At 47.6% G+C, this 21,098-nt stretch overlaps 1 protein-coding gene and 1 pseudogene across 9 annotated transcripts in view; one reads left to right on the top strand and one right to left on the bottom strand.

The window, feature by feature from the left end:
• Positions 1-21,098, top strand: part of ITGA9 (integrin subunit alpha 9) — a 435,888-nt gene that overhangs the window by 9,634 nt on the left and 405,156 nt on the right. For 7 of the 9 annotated variants that reach the window (XR_014064603.1, XM_081527249.1, XM_081527250.1 and 4 more), the window contains exons 1-2: positions 10,755-10,849; positions 11,624-11,730. Coding sequence is in view for 8 of the 9 variants with exons in the window: in XM_081527249.1 (XP_081383375.1) it covers positions 11,638-11,730 (93 nt within the window). In the remaining variant the exon portion in view is untranslated. Of the gene's footprint in view, positions 1-9,938; positions 10,067-10,754; positions 10,850-11,623; positions 11,731-21,098 lie in introns of those variants that run through there. The other 2 variants (XM_081527242.1, XM_081527243.1) reach the window with 1 other exon arrangement.
• On the bottom strand, positions 17,072-20,062 carry LOC145520822 (translation machinery-associated protein 7 pseudogene; annotated as a pseudogene).

Below are 21,098 nucleotides of genomic sequence, written 5' to 3' on the forward strand. Positions count from 1 at the left end.
TGCTCTCACCCTGGGTCAATGTTAAGACAGATATGTCCTAGGAAATATGGAGCGTTCTAGAATATTCCCTGTATCCATCCTAACCTGTCTGGGTTTCCGTCTCTCTATCTGCTCTGTTGAGTGCTCCTGGCTTCCACGGCTTACTGAAAAAGTTTCCTTTGGAGAGTAGATGGGGAAGGATGCCACGTGTTCTGGATTCACCCCTGGGTTTGTAACATTGTTAAAGAAACCCACTCAGACTCAGAATTTCTGTATAAATGGCCAGCAGTATGAGAGCAAAGATTATTTATGTCTGCCCCCCACCCCCTGCAAAAGTGAAGTCGCTCAGTCGTGTCTGACTCTTTGCGACCCTGTGGACTGCAGCCCACCAGGCTCCTCTGTCCATGGGATTTTCCAGGCAAGAATACTGGAGTGGGTTGCCATTTCCTTCTCCAGGGGATCTTCCCAACCCAGGGATCGAACCCAGGTCTCCCACATTGCAGGCAGATGCTTTAACCTCTGAGCCACCAGGGAAGCCCCTGCAAAGCTCAGCATCAAAAAGGCATGGAGTGAATTTCTTCCATCTCAGTTCATCCATCGGTGTGTTGAAGCTCTCCCAGCCCTTCTGGACTGTCTGGCCTGGAAATGCTGCAATGCACACAGACCCCAGAGCAAAGTTGGCTGTGTGCAGGCTACCCCAAGGGCAGCAGTGCACAGGGTCCTGGAGTGGACGTTCTACACTCAGGGGAGTGGGGTCCTTCCTGACTCTGCCTTCCTTATGGCCCCTGGTTCCCTAGCAACAACCAAATCTGTGGTCTGAGCCACAGAAGGGGGACTGCCGAGATGTACAGTGAGTGGCCCTGCCGGCCTGACTTCACCCCTGTTTAGAAGCTGTGTGTTCTTAGCAAGTTACTTCGGGTGTTTGAGCCTCAGTCTCTCCTCTATGAAAGAGGAACAAGGAGAGTTTGTACCGCATGACATTGTAGGGGGAATTAAATGAGATTATGTCTGCAAAGCCTGAAACATAACATGTACACATAGTAGACCCTGGGTAAATCTGAGTAGCTGTCTCTTACTGTTTCTTTGATCCAACATTCCAAGCTAATGATCTTTATCCTGACTTTAGATGCTAAAATTTTGCTTTCAGAGCATTTGTTGATTCATTCATTTATCAAAATTTGAGTGTCAGCACTCCATACAGAAATGAATGAGACATTCTTTATTATGTGTCACGTCTAAAATTTTGGTCATGCTCAGCATCAGTCTGCATTTTTGTTCATTTATTCATATGTCTGTTTCCAAAGATCTGAGTTGGTTACTTTAATAGGAGACTTCTGGGATTGTAAAGCCTCGAGTTTCTAAAAATCTTTTTAAAAATCCAAGTATAATTGGTTTACAATATTATATGTTTCAAGTGTACAACATAGTGATTCAATATTTTTATAGATTATACTTCTTATAAAGTAATTATAAAATATTGACTATATTCCCTGTGCCGTTCAATATATGCTTGTAGCTTATTTATTTTGTATATAGTAATTTGTACCTCTTTAGAGCTTCCCTGGAGAAGGCAATGGCACCCCACTCCAGTACTCTTGCCTGGAAAATCCCATGGACGGAGGAGCCTGGTAGGCTATAGTCCATGGGGTCGCTAAGAGTCAGACACGACTGAGCGACTTCACTTTAACTTTTCCCTTTCATGCACTGGAGAAGGAAATGGCAACCCACTCCAGTATTCTTGCCTGGAGAATCCTAGGGACGGCGGAGCCTGGTAGGCTGCCGTCTATGGGGTCGCACAGAGTCGGACACGACTGAAGCGACTTAGCAGCAGCAGAGCTTCCCTGGTAGCTCAGGCAGTAAAGAATCTGCCTGCAATGCGGAGACCTGGGTTCAATCCCTAGGTCAGGAAGATCCCCTGGAGAAGGGAATGGTATTCTCCAGTATTCTTGCTTGGAGAATTCCATGGACAGAGGAGCCTGGTGGGCTACAGTCCATGGGGGTCGCAAGAGTCAGACACGACTGAGTGACTCACACACACACAATCCCTTACCACTCTCTCGCTCCTCCCCACTTCCCTCTCCCCTTGGGTAACCACTAGTTGTCTATATCTGAGTCTATTTCTGTTTTGTTATATTCATTTGTTTGTTTTATGTTTTAGGTTCCACACATGAGTGATAACATATAGTACATGTCTTTTTCTGACTTATTTCACTGAACAATAACACCAAGTCCATCCATGTTGTTGAAATTTTGCCATTTGCTTTCTTGCTTGTGGCTGAGTAATGTCACATTGTATATATACCACATCTTTATCCATTCATCTGGACACTTAGGTTGCTTCCATGTCTTGGCTATTGTAAATAATACTGCTGTGAATATTGGGATGTATGTATCTTTTCAAATTAGTGTTTTTGTTTTCTAGGAATAGAACTGTGGATCATACAGTGGTTCTATTTTCAGGTTTTTAAGGAACCTCCATGGTGGCTGCACCAGTTTACATCCCCACTAACAGTGCAGGAGGGTTCCCTTTTCTCTACATTTGTTATCTGCGGTCTTTTTTGATGATGGCCGTTCTGACAAGCGTGTGATAAAACCTGTCATTTTGCACGGCTCTTCCTTCTCTCAGAGAGCAGATCGGGAGCCATTCCTATTCTGGGGAGCGCTGTCCTTCATGCCAGCATCCAGATAAGTCTGGGAGGTAGATTCACACTGCCAAGGAGCTGGTGAGGATTTTAGCCAAAAAAAAAAAAAAAAGTAAATGTAAAAGTATTGACCTGTTTTTCTTAGAGAAGAAAAATGTTCTCAAGAAACCAATAGGAAGACGTCAAGACTCAGGTCTCCGGAGTTCTGCAGCTTGCTCTGCCTCTCAGATTTTAATGTCTACCTGATGCCCTCAGGTGGGGAAGGAAAACCTCAGCCCTTTGCCATGTTTCCTTCTCTGGGTGTGTCTAACAGGGCCTGAGCCCCTGGCCGGGGCAGCAGCCTCTGAGGACCCTTTATTCCCATCCAGGGCGGCCAGGGGGGCTTAATTCCTCTCCGAGGCGGGCCCCTCCCTGTGACTGTGTTCTTCCCAGTCGGTCATGGAATTCCACCAGTTTCCGTCTCAGGGAGTGCAGGATTTGGCGTGGGCAGGTGGCTTTCCTGGCTCCAGCTCATCCACTGCTCAAGTCCTGGCTGTGTTTTGCCTAGGAAGGGATGTGGAGTGATTCCTGGGGTTTCCCTGAGGTGCGGTGGACACGCAGCGATTGAATTCCACTTCTGTAACTAAAACATGGGTCCCCGGGGAAGTTTTGGTTTGGGGATCAAATGCCTGAAAGCAAACCTAATGGGTTTAAGGTTTTTACTCCCCACTTGCTATCTTCGATCTGGCTGTAATTTCGCCCTAGGAATCACTGCTGTGGTATTTGGGGGGAGGGAAGGAGCCTTGGGGACAATGTCAGTTCCAAGCCTTCCCCAGGAGGCAACTGTGGTTCATCCCTTTTCTGCCACCTGTGTCCCTGGGGAATTGACCCGTGGTTTGCTGTCAGAGGGTGAGGGGTAGGTTCAGAGCTGGATGGGTGGCTGCATGGGAGCCCTGGTGACCAGCTTCCCCCCACATGGGTCAACCAAAGAAGTGGCTGTGTTGGAAAAACGGAGTGCAGTTAAACTGCCACATAGGAGGGAGTTCAGAGGGACTGGAAAGAGCATGCCCTTGGACATGGACCCCTGGGTTCAAATCTCAGTCCTGCCACTTACGAGCAGTGTGCCCATCATCTTAGTAAAGCAGACGAGACACTGCCTGGCAGGATTGCCTCGGACAGGAAATCAGACAATCCATGAGCATAGCTGGGGCTGGCAAATGAACAGAGGGCCCACATTTCCAGATAGGTGCGTGAACTGCTCATTTAGAGAGGTGGCACCTTATTGTAGTTTTGATTTGCATTTCTCTAGTAATTATCGATGTTGAGCATCTTTTCATGTGCTTATTGGCCCTCTGTACGTCTTCTTTGGAGAAATGTCTATTTAGGTCTTCTGCCTGTTTTTTGTTCAGGTTGCTTGTTTTTTGTTGTTGTTGAGTTGTATAAGCTGTTTGTGTATTTTGGAAACTAATCCCTTGTCAGTCACATTGTTTGCAAATATCTTTTCCCATTTTGTAGGTGGTTTTTTTCATTTTGTGTAGGTTTCCTTGTTGCAGAAGCTTGTAAGTTTGATTAGGTCCCATTTGTTTATTTTTGCTTCTGTTTCTAATGCCTTGGGAGACTGACCCAAGAATACATTGGTACAATTTATACCAGAGACTGTTTTGCTTTTACTCTCTCCTAAACATCAAAGTCCTATTGTATAGCACAGGGAACTGTATATTCAATGTCCTGTAACAAACCATAATGGAAAAGAATATGAAAAAGATTATATATGAATAGCTGAGTTGCTTTGCTGTAGAGAGGAAATTAACAAAACATTTTAAATCAGCTATAAATAATGGCTTCTCCAGTGGGTCAGCTGGTAAAGAACTTGTCTGCCAGTGCAGGAGACACAAGATGAGGGTTTGATCCCTGGATGGGGAAGATCCTCTGGAGAAGGAAATGGCAACCGACTCCACTATTCTGGCCTGGAGAATCCAGGGCTACAGATTGTGGGGGTTACAGTCCATGAGGCTACTGTCCATGGGGATTACAAACAGCTGGACACGACGAGCACACACACACACACATTACTTCAATAAAATTTCAGAGATGCGGGGCGGGGAGAGGGGGTGGGGTTGGCTAACCTCTGGGCAGCACTGCACCAGCAAAGTGGATGTTCTAGGAAAGCAGGAAGTTGATGGAAGTTCAGCCTCATGGGGAGGAGAAAGGCCTCCTTTCATCCTTCGGGAACGGAGGCTCCAATCCAGATTCTAAGTGCAGGGCCACCTGCAGAGAGCATCAGGTGCCTTTTCCAGACAAGGTCACATGTGTGAGCATCTAGCACCTGTCACCTCCCTTTTCCTCCTTTCTGTCTGATGTGGGGAGGGCAGAGTAGGGGAGTGGGCACTGCACCCGACTGCCAGGGTGCGTGCTGCACTTGGCATCTCCGTGGGCTCAGGTGACTGCCATGACTTCGTGTGGCCGCCTGCTCCTCCATCTGTAAAGGAGGAATAATATCAGTGCCTCCCGCAGGCTTGTGGTGAAGATGAAATGCAATTCAGCCCAGAGGGAGCCTAGCCCAATACCCGCACACTCCCCATGCCCAATACAGGCTGGTGGTCCCTGTAATTAGGAACCCGAGGTCTGAGTTAAGGAGGAGACTCTGGGACGTGTCTGGGAAGTTTCTGTGCGTCTTTAACTGGGAGTGGGATAGAGGAGAGCTTGATTCTCAGGGGTCATCCGTTCATACTGGCCCCAGATGGAAGTGATTGTTTGTAATCAGTGTAGGTGGTTCTAGAACCCTTCTTAGAAGTCACCTGGAGAGTTTGTAAAAAATGCATGTTCTTTTTAAACAAGATTTATTTTATTTTTATTTATTTGGCTGTGTCGGGTCTTACGTGCGGGTCTTACGCCGGTTGTTACGTGCAGGATCTTCGATCTTCGTTGCAGCATGAGGGATCTTTAGTTGTGGCATTTGAACTCTCAGTTGCGACATGTGGGATCTGGTTCCCTGACCAGGGATTGAATCTTGCCCTCTTGCATTGGGACCTTGGAGTCTTAGCCGCTGGACCACCAGGGAAGACCCAGAACACACGTTCTGATTTAGTGGAATGGGGATGGAGCCTGAGATTCTGCCTTCCCCTTATTCTCCCAGTTGTTTTCCATGCTGCTGCTCTGAGGACCTCAACTTGAAGTAACAAGCAAAGGTCCGAAACAGCCAGATGAGTTTTCATGGGGAGCCTGTTGGTGGGGACACTCGGCTCCTTGAGATGGTAACTGTACAGAAGAAAGAAGCATCTTATTGTCTTGTCAAGAGTGCCAGGAAAGATTTATTGGGGGGGGCATTTAAAATGGCTGGTACGTCTATGTAACTCAGAACGAGAGAAAAAGCCAATGGCATCTTTTCAGTGGCATGCCCTGAACTCTGTCCTCTCTCTCAGGATCAGCCTGGCCGATAGCCAGCTGAATTAACTTCAGAAGAGGCAAGCTCATTAGCCGGCCTGTGGAGCAGCCTTACTGGCCTGCAGCCTAGGTAAAGAGCAGCGCCAGGTGGTGGAGGAAGCCACGATGTTCTGTAAACACAGAGATACAGGCTCGTCCTCCCTCGAGCCACCCTGTGAATGTCAGGCACACGTGTGCACACATGCCCCCTTATCTCTTGCTTCATTTCCTGCTACACAGGATTTGGGGGGAAGAAACCTCCTCCTCCAAGCAGCTGATTAAGAGTTTGAACCAGACGGTGGTTATCGGGTGCTTCATCAGCCGTTGTTGTTGGAACCATTGAGTACCTTGGGCTTCGAAGGAAAGTATAATTCAGCAGGTCCTTTCTCCAACATTTTTTTTTTCTTTTTCCTATTTTTGGGCTGTGCCACACGGCATGCGAGATCCCAGTACGCTGATCAGGGATCAAACCTGTGCCCCCTGCAGTGGAAGTGTAGTGACCCAACCCCTGGACCACCAGGGAAGTCCCCCTTCTCCAACTTTAGATTTTGAAATGAATTTTTGCTTCTCTGTCTCAGCTCTTGCCTGGGAGAACCCATCCTGGGATTTAAGCTTTCCAGGTTGGATACCCAATAGAGGAAATAGACCACTGTTTCTTTCTTTTTTATTTTAAATGTAGGTCTATTTTTTGGCTGTGCCATATGGAATGTGGGATCTTAGTTCCCTGACCAGGGATCGAACCTGTGACCCCTGCATTGGGAATGCTGAGTCTTAACCACTAGACAGCCAGGAAAGTCCCCTGCCATTGTTTCTTGCAGCCATTTCCCTTCCTTTGTACACAATGAATTTTCCCCCTTATTTAGTTCTTGCGGGTTTTTTTTATAGCAGCATCTATTGCAGTTGGCATTTATTCACTGTGCTGATATAAATTTGGAGTTGGTAGGAATTTCTGGACCCAGCCCTGTCCCATGGGGCTTTTGGAGTGAAGGAGGAATTTGATGCTCCCCAACTCCTGCACTCTGCCTTGTGGAAAGGTGGTGGGTGTTTCAGCGTAGAGATGGCAAACTATTAATTCCTTTCACCTGTGCAAACACAACCAGCATTGGAGAGAGTCAGCCTTGGCCGGCTCCGGTGACTCCAAAGCTTAGCCCCCAGACCCAGAGGGGAAATTGATCCCTTAATGTGGCTTTCTTCTCACTGGAGTTTCCTTTGGACGGTCATCCTGTGTTTGAGTGAGAGCAGCCACGGATCGGCCCAACTGCCCTTGCGTGGGTGATGGAGGCGGTCTGGTGTGCTCGGGAAAGTGCTTGCTAAGATTTCCAGAGGCGGTGGGTTCCAGCCCCCCGCTTCTGCTTGGGATTCTGCAGCTGTGGCCCGTCGTGGTGATACTGAGGCTGGGAGTTGCCCAGGGAGCACTGGGTGTGGGGTGGGGTGAGGGCACAGATCCTGCGGTGTTACTGAGCAGCAGCAGGCAGCTTATAGGAACCCCCACTGTTGGGGGCCCGGCTCCTCTCACACTCGTGGTGTGATTCGATTCCTCACAGGATCAGATATACAGACTTTCTAAGACTCTGAGCTGAAAAGAAAGCTCCAGTAAGGAGACCCTTCCTGTTCTCTGGGGGTTGAAGGATTGAGCACAGGGACCCATGTGCCTTCTTATCTGCCTGACATCATGTCTCTGAGCAGATTAGGGTGGTGTCCCTTGTGGGCTCTGCCAGCCTTTGCTGAATGACCGTCTGAGGGTCTTAGTCCTCTGTGGTCTGATCTGAGAATCTGCACCCCTTTGCTCAGCCAAGAGTGTCAGAGGGGAGCAGTGTCATTCTGAGACGAGGGTTGGGGTGAACATTTGAGATCCCAAGATGAAGGTGGCTTTCAGAAACAAGTGAGAGGAGCCTGCTTTAGCTTTCTGCTGCCCCAGGGAGGCTGCATAAGGTCCTTCTAACCTGTGCTATTAGTCACTTTTTCCAGAGATGCACGATGGAGAATGCATTCCGTTCCCAGGCCAGTGGGACATGAGCTATTTCATAACATGCCTGATACTCTTGGGAGGGGAATTGCATCTCCTTTCTGGGCTGCGTGAGATATGGGGCAACTCACAGAATCAGGTATAGGCTCTCGTTCCGCTGAGCAAGTGGCTTGGCACCATCTGCTCTTTAAGCATGAGCATGGATTCTGTTTAAAGTTTCATTGTACAGGTCCTTGTAGCTCAGCGCCAGCCATGCCTGACCAAGGGTGCCTGGTATTCTCTGCTACAGCTCTTCCATTGACTACTTTCCAGAAACTAGGCACAAAACTCTAGGTCAGAATTGTTTTTTTAACATGTTCTCTACCCAGATGTGTCTTTCTGTCGTCTTGGCACGTCTTGCTCTTCTCCTCCGGGGAGTAGGGTCCTGCTGGGGACGATGGTTCATCTCCAGGGCAGGCTTTCCTTGTGGCTCGGTGGTAAAGAACCCACCTGCCAATGTAGGAGATGCAGGTTCAATCCCTGGGTTGGGAAGAGCCCCCAGAGAAGGAAATGGCAACCCACTCCACTATTCTTGCCTGGAAAATCCCGCGGGCTAGGAGGAGCCTGGTAGGCTACAGTCTGTGGGGTTGCAAACAGCTGGACACGACTTAGCAACTGAACAGCAGAGACATCCTCAGGGCAGCTTTTCGGTTCAAGATGAAGGACATGCAGCCACGTTCTTGCCCTGTTGTAGGCAAACTCATCTAGCTCTGGTGTGCCTTGGGCTAGAGGTTGTGGTTTATAATTTCACACTGTTGCTACTTCTGTCACCCTAAATGTACACATCGTGGGGGGGAGCAAGAGTGGGACACCGTAGAAATGGCATTTCTAAACTTCTCATTTTTTGTTTATTCATAAAATTTTTAATACATTTTCACAATTTTAAATTATTCACAAATTTGTATAAACACAACTCAGTTTGAAAAAGAGAACATTTTCAAACACCTCCCTCCAGAAACCCTTCTTCCTGGTTACACCCCCCTTCTTCTCCTGAGAGGTCAGTGTGTTCCTGATCTCTAACACCACCCTTAAATTTCACCTGCTTTTGAATGTCAGATAAATGGACTCAGGCACTGAGTATACTACTATCCCCTGTATTTTTTGCTTAGTGTTTGTGAGATTTGTCCATGAGGTTGCAGTTGACTGTTCATTGGTTTTTCATTGCTGTATAGATTTCTGTTTCTACACCACAGTTTAGTTATATATTCTAGCATTGATGGCTCTTAGGGTTTCTTCTAGTTTGGGGCTGTTACATACCCAATATTTTGTGCTTGTCTCCTGTAGATGTATGTGTGCGTTTCTGCTGGGTATGTTCCTGGAAATCGGATTGCTGGGTCCGAGGGTAGGCACCTGTATAGCTTTCTTAGAAACTGTTGATTTGGTTTGCAAAGTGGTTGTGATCGTTCACACTCTGACCAGGAAGGGTGAGGGTCCCGGGTGCTCCGTAACCTTGCCAGCACTTGGTGTTTTCAGTCTTTCTGATTTTAGTCTTCTAGAGGATGTGAAGTGGTATCTCATTTGGATTTCTCTGATGACTGATAGAGCTGAGCATCTTTTCATATGTTTATTGGCCACTTTTCCTTCGTCAAGCATCTGTTCAAGTCTTTGGTCTATTATTCGTTGTTGACTTGGGGGAACTCTTTATACATTCTGGTTAGGAACCCTTTGGTAGTATGTGTCCCCAAGCAAACTCCGATTTTCTTTAGGCACGTTAAAATCATGACGAGTTCACAGCAGGAGGCCCTTCCTTCTGCCTCCCCGCCACCACCACCCTCAGCACTGTATAATGCTGGGGAACGTCTCCCAGAGAGCATTCAGACAACACACTCATGGCTGGGTGAGGATTTAGCATTGGCTGCACTTGCCTGGTACTGGATTGTGACCGAATGCCCTTTCTTCTTGATGTGCAGGGTCCTTGTGGGTGCACCAAAGGCGGATTCCAAGTACAGCACTTCAGTGAAGTCCCCTGGGGCTGTGTTTAAGTGCCGAGTCCACACCAACCCTGACCGGAGATGCACCGAACTGGACATGGCTCGAGGTGGGTAGATTTTCACTGCCAAGATGGGGATGGGTTCTGCACCCTCATACTTTCCTCTTTTTCTTCCTAACTATCCACTCACTTTTCCTTCTCTCCTTCATGCTTTTCTTTAGCAGAATAGGAGACGTGTCCATGGCATTCTCCATGACTGGTTTGTGGGCTGTTACTGGTCCATACGGAGAAGGCAATGGCGCCCCACTCCAGTACTCTTGCCTGGAAAATCCCATGGATGGAGGAGCCTGGTAGGCCACAGTCCATGGGGTCGCTAAGAGTCGGACACGACTGAGCGACTTCACTTTCACTTTTCCCTTTTATGCACTGGAGAAGGAAATGGCAACCCACTCCAGTATTCTTGCCTGGAAAATCCCAGGGACGGCGGAGCCCGGTGGGCTGCTGTCTATGGGGTCGCACAGAGTCGGACACGACTGAAGCGACTTAGCAGCAGCAGCAGCAACTGGTCCATAACAAATTAATGAGCTTACTTTGTAATATACATCAGCGCATTGCTTCCTTGGTGAAAAGTCCTGCTATGAAAAAATGTCGGACGAGTTAAACAACATACCTGGTGGTGGAGTCAATTTACATCTTGTTGCAAGCCCCTCACTTATGGGCTGGTGATGTGGTAGGGGCGGGTGTGCCGCTGTTTCCCGAGACCCTTAGCGCGAAGGTTAGAGGTCACGCTCCGTCCACGGTCGGCGGGGCGGTGTTCTCTGTGGAGAGTGTGGTGAGCTGCGGACGTCGGCCTTCTCCCCGGCCCTCCAGGCCCTCAGCCTCAGGCAGCAGGTGAGGCGGGGCCCCGGGCACAGGCTGAAGGCTGTGTCGTCCTGAGCCGTAGTCACGGCCGCCCACTGGCCTTGGCCCAGGCCTGGAGGAGGCGGGGAGCCTCCCCCGACCTCTGCAGCGCAAGGGCAGCAGGCGTCTCTCTGGGTTGAAGTCTGAGGAACCCGGCCCCATTCGGGCGGCCTAAGGGCCGCTGGGTGCTGGATGCCTGGCTCCCTCAGCAGTGATGGCCCCGCGGGGTCTGGGTACCCGACCCTGAGGGTGCCTGGGGCTGAGAGCCTCCGCCTCAGCCGGGCTGGGCACTGGCAGGAGGACCCGGGCTGGGGGTTGGACCCGGCAACTGGGCAGGGGGACGGGCCTGCTCGGGAACCCCTCCTCATAGCCAGGCCCGGACCTCGAGGATGAGAGTTGAGTCTTGGGACCTTGTCCTTTCTTGTCAGAACAGAGAATAACATTGGTTTGGGGGAGGTTTATGGGACCTGACCTCAGGAATAAAGGATCTCACACCAAGAAGTTTGTCACAGCCCCTCCCTAACCTTTCCTAGGAAGGGGCTTTGCTGAGAGCTTTCTGGGAGTTTGGGGTTTTAAGGCACGAGCTACCTGTCTCCTTGCAGGGCCCTGCACTAAACCTTCTCTTCTCTAAACCCGGACTCCTATCGTTTGGCCTCACTGTGCACCAGGCACAGGAGTTCACTTTCACTGAAAGTAACAAACACATGGGTTGTAGACTGCCCAGTGTTCCTCAATCCAGGTGTGACTTTTCTGTCTTTCCTCCAGGGAAGAATCGGGGCATGCCCTGTGGAAAGACCTGCCGAGAAGACCGAGATGATGAATGGATGGGGGTCAGCCTGGCCCGGCAGCCCAAGGCTGATGGCCGTGTGCTGGTAAGGCCTCCTGGGGGAGCTGTGGGGAGGGGGTGGCAGCCTGGAAATGAATGACTTTGACCCCTTAGCAAAGCTGGATGGCATGGCGATAGAGCATGGCTTTGAGATTGCCTCTTCTGGAAGACTGCTTGGACAAATGATTCATCTTTTCATTTTCTTTATCTGTCAGATGTTAATAATGTCTATTCCAGGGTACTGAGATGTGGCTATTGAAAAAGGACAAATGAAATGTATGTGGAAAGTGCTTTGTTTTAATAAGTTTCATTCATTATATAAGCATTTTCCTGTGGGTATCTTTTTAAATTGAGGTATAATTTACATAGAATTGTTGTTGTTTAGTTGCTGAGTTGTGTCTGACACTTTTGCAACCCCATGAACTGTAGGCACTGCCCCCCACCCCCGCCCCGCTCCTCTGTCCATGGGGTTTCCCAGGCAAGAATACTGGAGTGCGTTGCCGTTTCCTTCTCTAGGGAATCTTGCCAACCTAGGTATCCAACCTGAGTCTCCTGCATTGGCAGGCGGATTCTTTACTACTGTGCCACCAGGGAAGCCCTTACATAAATGTGCAGGTCTTAAGATTACAGTTTGGGTTTTGAGATTTATACACACTTGTGTGACCACCCACCCATCAAGATATAGAATATTTGTTGTCCCAAGAGTTTTCTTATGTTCCTTACTGGCCAAAAAAACAAAATGTAAAACAGAAGCAATATTGTACCAAATTCGATAAAGACTTTAAAAGTGGTCCACATAAAAAAAAAAAAATTCAGTCACTCTGGCCACATTGCAAGTGCTCAGTAGTCACAGATGTCCACTGGCTACTGCGTCGGCTGGCACAGAGGAGACCTTTTATTGGCTTCAACAGAATCTGTAACTGACCCAGAGGTCTTGTTTTGTCCACTTTTGTCCTTTACACTTTTCTCTTGAGGTATAACACTCAAGTTCTTAACATGCCCAGTTTCATTGAAGAGCCTGGTACGTGTTTTCATGTATACATGTATTTATGTATCTGACTTCATAGGCCTTTTCTTGGAAGCTGTATAAATGTTTTTGTCATAAAGGCATGAGATCAAGAAGGGAAAATAATATTAGCTGCCACTTCTGGAGGGCTTCCTTTGGGCCACAGGCTGTAAAGCTGGGGATTTTACATACATTTAATCCACAGGGAAAACCAGATTTTCCTTAAGGATCTAGGCAGAGTGTTTCTGACCCCTCTCTGAGGAGGCTGTTTTGTATTCAACTTCTCAGTGGCAAGGGCTGTTGGTCTGAATTCTGCCTGCCTCTCAGCACAAATCAGGCATTTCCCTGTCGGGCCCCTCTGGGGAAAGAGGAAGCAGCTGGATGCTGTCACCAGCATCACAGGGCCTCCCTACTAGACACCGTGGGTCATGCTGAGCCCCCCAGCCCAGCATTTGCCTTGGTTTCCAGCCGTTTAATCACTGTCACCCACCGCCCTGGACCCTCTCCAACATCTGCCTTCCCCTAGACATGGTGGCCTGACCCTGACTGCATGACCAGGCCCAGGAGACTTGTCTGTCATCCTGTCGGAAGGAAGACAAGAAGCTGATCCGTCCATAAATCAGAGTGGCCTGAGGTCAATATTCAGAACAAAGGAGATGATGGTCTAGCGGCAACATAGTACATGGTTCCCGAGAGCCCCGAACCAAGATCCAGAGGTTGCTCCCATGAAAACACTTCCCCTCCCCATGGAAGGATGACCTCCATGTGGCTGAGAGCTTTTTCCTGGAGGGTTCTTCATTATTGCAAAAGAGTACCAGGAGGGGCTGTCTCTGTGGACATGAAGAGCAGTGAGGATCAGGGGGACCATTGAGCCAAGGAAGCTGGAAAGGACTAGCTGGAGTGTGATGTTCCTATTCTAATTCATTGTATGCAGAGTTAATTTTCTCATGTTTTATGCAATTACTGTAGCATCTATTCTGGAAGCTACTCTGTGGGGGGTGGGGAAGGAGAGGCATTCAGCAGCATCTGCTTTCCTTGTGGCTTTTAAGTATTGTGGTCAAAAACAACCCGAGGGCTTTCCTGGTGGTCCAGTGGTTAAGAATCTGCCTTGCAAGGGACACAGGTTCGATCCTTGGTCTGGGAAGATCCCACATGCAGCGGTGCGACTAAGCCCATGCGACAGAACCACTGAGCCATGTGCTACAGTTACTGAAGCCTATGCACCTGGAGCCCATGCTTTGCATCTGGAGAAGCCACTGAAATGAGGAGCCCATGCACCACAACGAAGAATAGCTCCTGCTCACCGCAGCTAGAGAAGGCCTTCTAGAAGCAATGAAGACCCAGCACAGCCAAAAAATAAAATAAATCTTCAAAAGAAAAATACCCTATGAAGTTGGGACTTCCCTGCCAGTCCAGTGGTTAAGACTTTTCCTTCTGATATAGGGGGTACAGGTTTGGTCTCTGGCTGGAGAGCTAAGGTCCCACGTGTCTCAGGGTCAAAAAACCAAAACAGAAAACAAAAGCAGTGTTGTAACAAATTCAACAGAGACTTTAAAAATGATCCACATCAAAAAAGATCTTAAAAACCAACACGAGATTTACCATGGTATCCATTGTTATGTGTATAGTGTAGTAAACTATATGTACATTGTTGTACAGCAGACTTCTAGAACTTTTACATCTTGCAAAATCAACTCTAAACTTATTTAAGAATAATCCAACCTCACTCTTCCCCCTAGTCCCAGGCAACTTTCTTTCCTTCAGAGTTCGGCTACCGTACATACTGCACGATCCCAGTTGTATGAGACATTTGTCTTTTTTGTGACCAACTTATTTCACTTGGCATAGTGTCCTTAAGTTTCATCCATTTTGAAGCATAAGACAAGATTTCCTCATTTTTTAAGGCTGAATAATATTCTCTGTATATATATACCACATTTGCTTTATCCATTTATCTATCGATATTTGGGTTGCTTCCATATCTTTTTTTTATTATTTTTTTGCCATGCTGCGTGTCATGTAGGTTCTTATTTTCGTGACCAGGGATCGAACCTGTGCCCCCTGCAGTGTAACTGTGGAGTCCTGTGCCAGACTTCCCTGGACTGCCAGGGAAGTCCTACTTCCATGTCTTAATTATTGTGAATAATGCTGCTGTGAATATTGGTGTGCAGCTCTCTCTTTGAGATCCTATTTTCAGTTCTTTTGAATATAAACCCAGAAGTGGGATTGCTAGATCTTATTGTGATTTTATTTTGGATTTTTTGAGGAACCTCTCCACTGTTTACCACAGTGATTGTACAGTTTTACATCCTTACCAGCAGTGCACAGAGGGAGGGTTCCAATTTCTCTTTGCCAATACTTTATTTTTTTGTGTAGGAACTGCCCTAATGGCTATGAAGTGGTATCTCACTGTGATTTGTATTTCCCTAATGATTAGTGATATTGAGCATCTTCTCATGTGCTTGTTGGCCATTTGTCTGTCTTCTTTGAAGAAATGTCTGTTCAGATCCTTTGCTTATTTTTTAAATTGGGTTGTTTTTTGTTGAGTTCTTCTCGTGGCTTTTTGCACATATGCCATCTTGTCAGGAAAGGCCTATCCCAGGTCCAGTCAGTCCTCTGTGGTCTAGACTCTGCCACCTCCATGAAGTCTGTTACCATGATGGTGCTGTCTAGAACAAGCTGAGCATCTTTGTGTCATCAGAAGTTCAGCATTATGTTGTTATCTTACATGCGTGACTTGTTTTGTGCGTATATGTTCTTTTTAATGGGAACCACTGGGGGATAGAGACCAGATTTTCGACCCTTTTCACTCTCAGCTCTAGGAGAAGGTCTCTAAGGAGTGGCTTCTAAAAGTGTGTTTGAATAATGTAAAGAAAGTGAAAGTGTTAGTTGCTCAATCATGTCTGAGTCTTTGCGACCACATGGACTGTAGCCTGCCAGGCTCCTCTGACCGTGGAATTCTCCAGGTAGGAATACTGGAGTGAGTAGCCATTCCCTTCTTCAGGGGATATTCCAGACCCAGGGATTAAACTCAGGTCTCCTGCATTGCAGGCAGATTCTTTACCATCTGAGCCACCAGGGAAGCCCTAATGTAGGGACTGAGTGTCAATACTAATGCAATTAGAAACCAAATCAATTGCCATCTCTTTTTGATGGCTGACTCTAAGCAGTTGATGGATGCATGAGACAAAGGCTGTAAAATGCCCCTTGGAAATGACAGGTGACAACAGGAGACAAGGCGGGGTGACCCAGGCCATATTTTTGTTTTGGAGATTTCATATCCATTAGCTTTTTCTTTCATGTCTTATTTCTGCCTGTCAAAACTTTCTGCGAGGCAAGTGTTTATTTTAAAATTAAGAACAGAAAGATATGTTTTATTCAATCACATTTTGAGAACTGTGTAGTTATTTGGGGGTGTCAGCATCACACCTATATCCCTAAGAAACAGAATACTGGATTCCAAGATTGGATTTGAAGTGGGAGAGGTGGGATGGCTCTTTTTGAAAGTAGCATCTGGTGCTGATTTCAAAATAAAAAACGGATAGAGAGTTTGAAAGCTGCGATGGAGAGTTAAATATCTTGATAATGAATGGTATTTTCTGGTCCACAGACCCACCAGCCAGCTCTGGCAAGATTCAGGATGTTGGGCTTGTCTGGCAGGCTGCCCTTAGCTCAGTACCTGCCAGCCTCGCATCCACCACCTTATGGTTCCTTCCATCACCCCAGGGAACAAGTGATAACACACATGAACAGAGCGTCGGGATTAGAGGCCCCTTACCCTTGTACTTTCACCCCACACTCCCATTGTGCAGATGACAGTTTAAGAAATAGAGGGAAAAGTCACTTTTGGTAATAACTACCCAACAAACCCAGCATGGGCACTGAGGTGTCTTTTCGACCTGGGAGCACAGCTCACAGTGTTCAAGTCTGACATTACTGTTTTTCAGCAGAGTCTGCAAGGCTCAGGCAACAGCTAAAGACAGCATCTAGCTGACTTCTGGGAGGAAGTGGCATTCTCCAGCTCTGTCTCTTGGCTGTTTCCTTTCCAAGGATCAGGGCTGTTGCTGTCTTTCTATTCACCACTTCTCATCTTGGCCATTTTTTCAAAGCCACAGGATATACTTTGCATTTACTTCTGTTGCTTTGTTTCCTGATTTTTTTTTTTTAAGTAAACTTTTTTTGAGCTGTAACATCCATGCAGAAAAATGCCCCAAATCATCTGTATACATTCTTTTTTTATAATTTTTTTTTTATAAAAGTTTATTCTTAAATGTACAATAGGTTCCAAGACAACACTTCATTCTAGCTATAGGTGGCAACACATACTATGGCAGGGGATCCAGATGTTTAAACAGGAATGCAACTAAGACTCATCGTTGCCTCAGGCATAAGGAACAACTTGCTTTTTGCCAGATTTCTTAATTCCATCTGTGGCCAGGAGGCCTTTCCCCACAGCCTTAGCTTTTAGCTCCTTGAGTTTCTTCTGCTCCTTCTGCTTCTGCTTGAATGCCTTATCTTCCTCTTCCATCTCCTTGGCTTGCTTCTTGGGCTGCTTCAGGGGCTTCTTCTTGCCACCTTCACGGCCGACATGGCTCCTGCCGCCCCTTCCCCAGCTGTATATATCTTGATGAATTTTCAGGATGTGAACATTCTCAGAATGACTTCCCCAAAACCCCAGAAGTCACCTTCCCTGGGCCTCCCAGGCCACCCCCTCCTCCTTTTGAAGGAGAGCTGCTTTGGGGAGTGGAATCTGTGATGTCAGGGCCCTGATCCACGTGTTCTCAGTGGCTGAGGGCCTGTCTGCTCCTGGCATGCTGGGTAGACCTGGGGCATGGGAAAAGCTCTGGTCATCTGTGCATGGTGAGGGTGGGTGGGGTGGGGGAGAGCCATCTAGAGGGGCCCAGTACTTGCCCCCCTAATCCAGGAAGGACATTTCCATACCACAAAAAGGCCTTCAGAATAAACTGCTTCTTTATTTCCTTCTTATTCTTGGTAGCAAAAACAACCCTAGTAACTTGAAATATGTCAGATGCTAAGATGTGGGGTGGTCCTAGACCTTTTCCCCTTTTGTTATAGTTTTCTGGAATCTGAGTTGGAGTAAGTCTTGCTGTTTCCAGAGGGTGCTCTCTTTTTCCTGTTGGTAGGCCCTGTCTTCTCCCCGGCCCCCACCCTTCCTCTCTCACAGCAGAACTCATTTGGAAAGATTGATAGAGATTTTAATGTTTTGGAGACAGTCCCTAGGAATTTTTCTTAATGTTGGAGTCAGATTGACATGTGTGTATGTAGAAGGATAATCGGGGCTAAACAGTCTTTTCTTTCTGTAATTTATGTTCAGAGACACTTTTCCTTGTTTTCTTTCATGCAAACTGCCTTTGACACTTTGATCTCTGCCCTCACAGAATGCCTTAATTTTAGTTTAGTTTGCTGTGAATGCAATCTTTGGCTCTTCTAGGAATTCTCCAAGATCACTCCTTAAATAGTTTATGACACTTGAAAAAGGCAATAAGCTGGACATTAAATACAGAAGGTCCATTCTCATAAGAGTCAGTGTGCATCGTGACAAACACCCGCTTCCCTTTAAGTAAATACAGTAAAAACATGGTAAGCCCTAGGGCTTTGCCAAATCCATAAACTAAAAGATAACTGATTTACCAGCTAATTGGATGGTAAGCGATTCAGTTTGGAAGCTATCAGAATTTAGTTGGAAATAAAAATAAAAACTTGGTGGAATAGAGTGATTATCCACTGAATGATAGCTTTGTTTAGCTTCTTGCTTGACATCATTTTAGTCTATCGAGATGTGCTAGAAGCACAGAACAGCACTGCATGGGGAGGAATGGAGGTGGTTTGCAGTATAAGGAATAACAAGAGATTGTTTTTCACATTCATTGTCATAGGGCAAGAGGCAGAGTGTGGGCAAGCTGAGATTTCCTGCTGCATTGAGTTCCCTTGCTTTCTCGTGGATGGAGAGTGGCCTTGTCAGTGGCCCTTGGGTCGTTTGCTTGGAGGGATGAAGATCAGAGAGGTTTGCAGGCAGTGATTTTTTTCATCAAGTGACTTTGGGGAGACCCAGGCCCTGGAGAGCCCCACTCCCTTCATCCAGTGGCCTTGGCATCCCGTTCAACCTCAGAGAGGTCGTTTCTGGGGTCCTAAGACCTTTGGGGAGGCTGTAAGGACAATAGCTACCTGACCTGCCCCAAAGGGTGGGTTTTGATGGCTTCTTAGGTGGTAATTGGGAGTAATAAGTTGGAGGTGTTTTCTAGTGAGATAAGGAAGATTCTGAAATCTGGGTTTCTCTGTTGTTTGCAGCCCTTACCAGCTCTGGAGCTTAAGCAAAACACTGTCTAAAACCCAGGGATCCCATATAGAAATTGGGAATTCTAGGACATCTTCCCACCTTCCAGGGTTGCTGAAGAGGTCCGATGGGGACCATGTAAATTCTGAATATTGCTTGCATGTGTGTGCTCAGTCGTGGCTGACTCTTTGCTATCCCGTGGACTGTACCGGGCCTCCTGTATTTCATACATTGGCAGGTGGATTCTCTACCACTGTGCCACCTGGGAAAATCAAATGCTGACTCTTACAGCCTATAGAAACAGTGTGTTTGATACGAACTGCTGCTGCTACTGCTAAGTCGCTTCAGTCGTGTCCGACTCTGCGTGACCCCATAGACGGCAGCCCAACAGGCTCCCCGGTCCCTGGGATTCTCCAGGCAAGAACAATGGAGTGGGTTGCCATTTCCTTCTCCAATGCATGAAAGTGAAAAGTGAAAGTGAAGTCGCTCAGTCGTCTCCGACTCCTAGCGACCCCATGGACTGCAGCCTACCAGGCTCCTCCATCCATGGGATTTTCCAAGCAAGAGTACTGGAGTGGGGTGCCATTGCCTTCTCCGTTGATACGAACAAATAAGTTAAAAATGGATTACTTTAAAATGCAGTATTTTAAGAAAATGAATTTGTTGGCTAGAGTGAAGCAACCTGTTAACCATACTGAGTGTGAACGTCCACAAGCAATGGGGAGGACTGGGCAGAGTAAACAACTTTGCAGGAAGCAGTCTGGCTTCTCACCAGCCTTGCGGCTACATCTGAACATGAGGCTGGGTGTGTCCAGGGCTGGTGAAAATGGATGTGCGTCTGTATTCCCACTTCTGGCTCCCAGAACTGTCCCTCCTGTTGTCTCCTGGCACGTGTGACTCCAGTGCTGGGAGACTGCCCTCCAGAGATGACCAGGGGGTCAGTCTCAGCTCCTCACACGTGCCAAGCTCTTACCCATCTCAGGGCCCCTCCCAGCTGCTCCCACACTTTCTTCAGGTCTCTCCTCAGATGTCACCTCTTTGCGGGGTCTCAGGCCACTTCTTGGCCCGAGGGACCATGCTGGTGAGATGGAGGTACTCTCCGTCTTGCTAAGGGTTTGGTTACAGGAATGTATGTGTTTGTCAAAACTCATCAGATGGCTTTGACATCTGATACACATACACTTGAGATTTGTGCATTTTTGTATGTAAATTTACTTCAAAAGACCATCAACAAACATCTACTTCTGATTAATGATATAAAACAGTCACATATCAGCAGTTTCTTATGGTTCAACCAAATTCTTTGCCCTGAACCTGAAAAGGAACTTCTGAAGCTGCTCCAGAGATCAGTGGCCTTGGCTCACTTGGGAGCTTGTTAAAAATGCAGATTCTCAGGGCCCTGCAGATTGGCCAAGCTAGCTCTTGGGGTGGGGCCTAGTGTTGTGTGATTTAGTGAGACTTCCAGGTGACTCTGAAGGGCCTCAAGTTTGATGGAGGCCAATGACTGCTCCAGTGGGCTAGCAGGTGGTGCTGTGAAGGTCAAGGTCTGTTGTGGGCCGAGCAGCACCTCTTGTCTCTAGTTTTTTCTCAGCATGTGCTTGGGTGAGGAGGAGCTCCTCCACCAGATGGACCGGTGACTGTTCACTTTTGCATGCTTGGGGCCCAGCTCAGAGCCTGGCGCACAGTAGGTGCTCAATAAATATGTGATGGAGGAATGAACAGTTGCATGTGCCCACAGTGGACCCATTCTGACCTGTGGGCCCAGAGGCGGGTGTTGAGTGCTTGTCTTACTCTTCACCTGGTTTCCTCTTCCATCCTTTCCTGCTCTCCGCACCTCTGGTAGGTCCCCGGGCCCATTAGTTCCACCTCTGCATCCTGAGGTCACCCCCTTCTCCCCTCTCCACTGCCCCCATCCTGATCCAGGCAGCAACATCTCTCACCTGGATGTCCACCTCCCCCCTTGGCTACCTACAGTCTCCACTCGGCAGCCCAGTTATCTTTCCAAGCTGTGAGTTAGATTACACCACTTACCTATGTAAGACGCTCTATTGGCACGTCCACTAAAGTCACAGTCATCCTTGAGGTCTGCAAGATCCCTGGGGCCTGCCCCTGT

This window comes from Giraffa tippelskirchi, chromosome 9 (assembly GCF_054371585.1).
Source record: "Giraffa tippelskirchi isolate mGirTip1 chromosome 9, T2T-mGirTip1v1.2.pri, whole genome shotgun sequence".
NCBI lineage: Eukaryota > Metazoa > Chordata > Mammalia > Artiodactyla > Giraffidae > Giraffa > Giraffa tippelskirchi.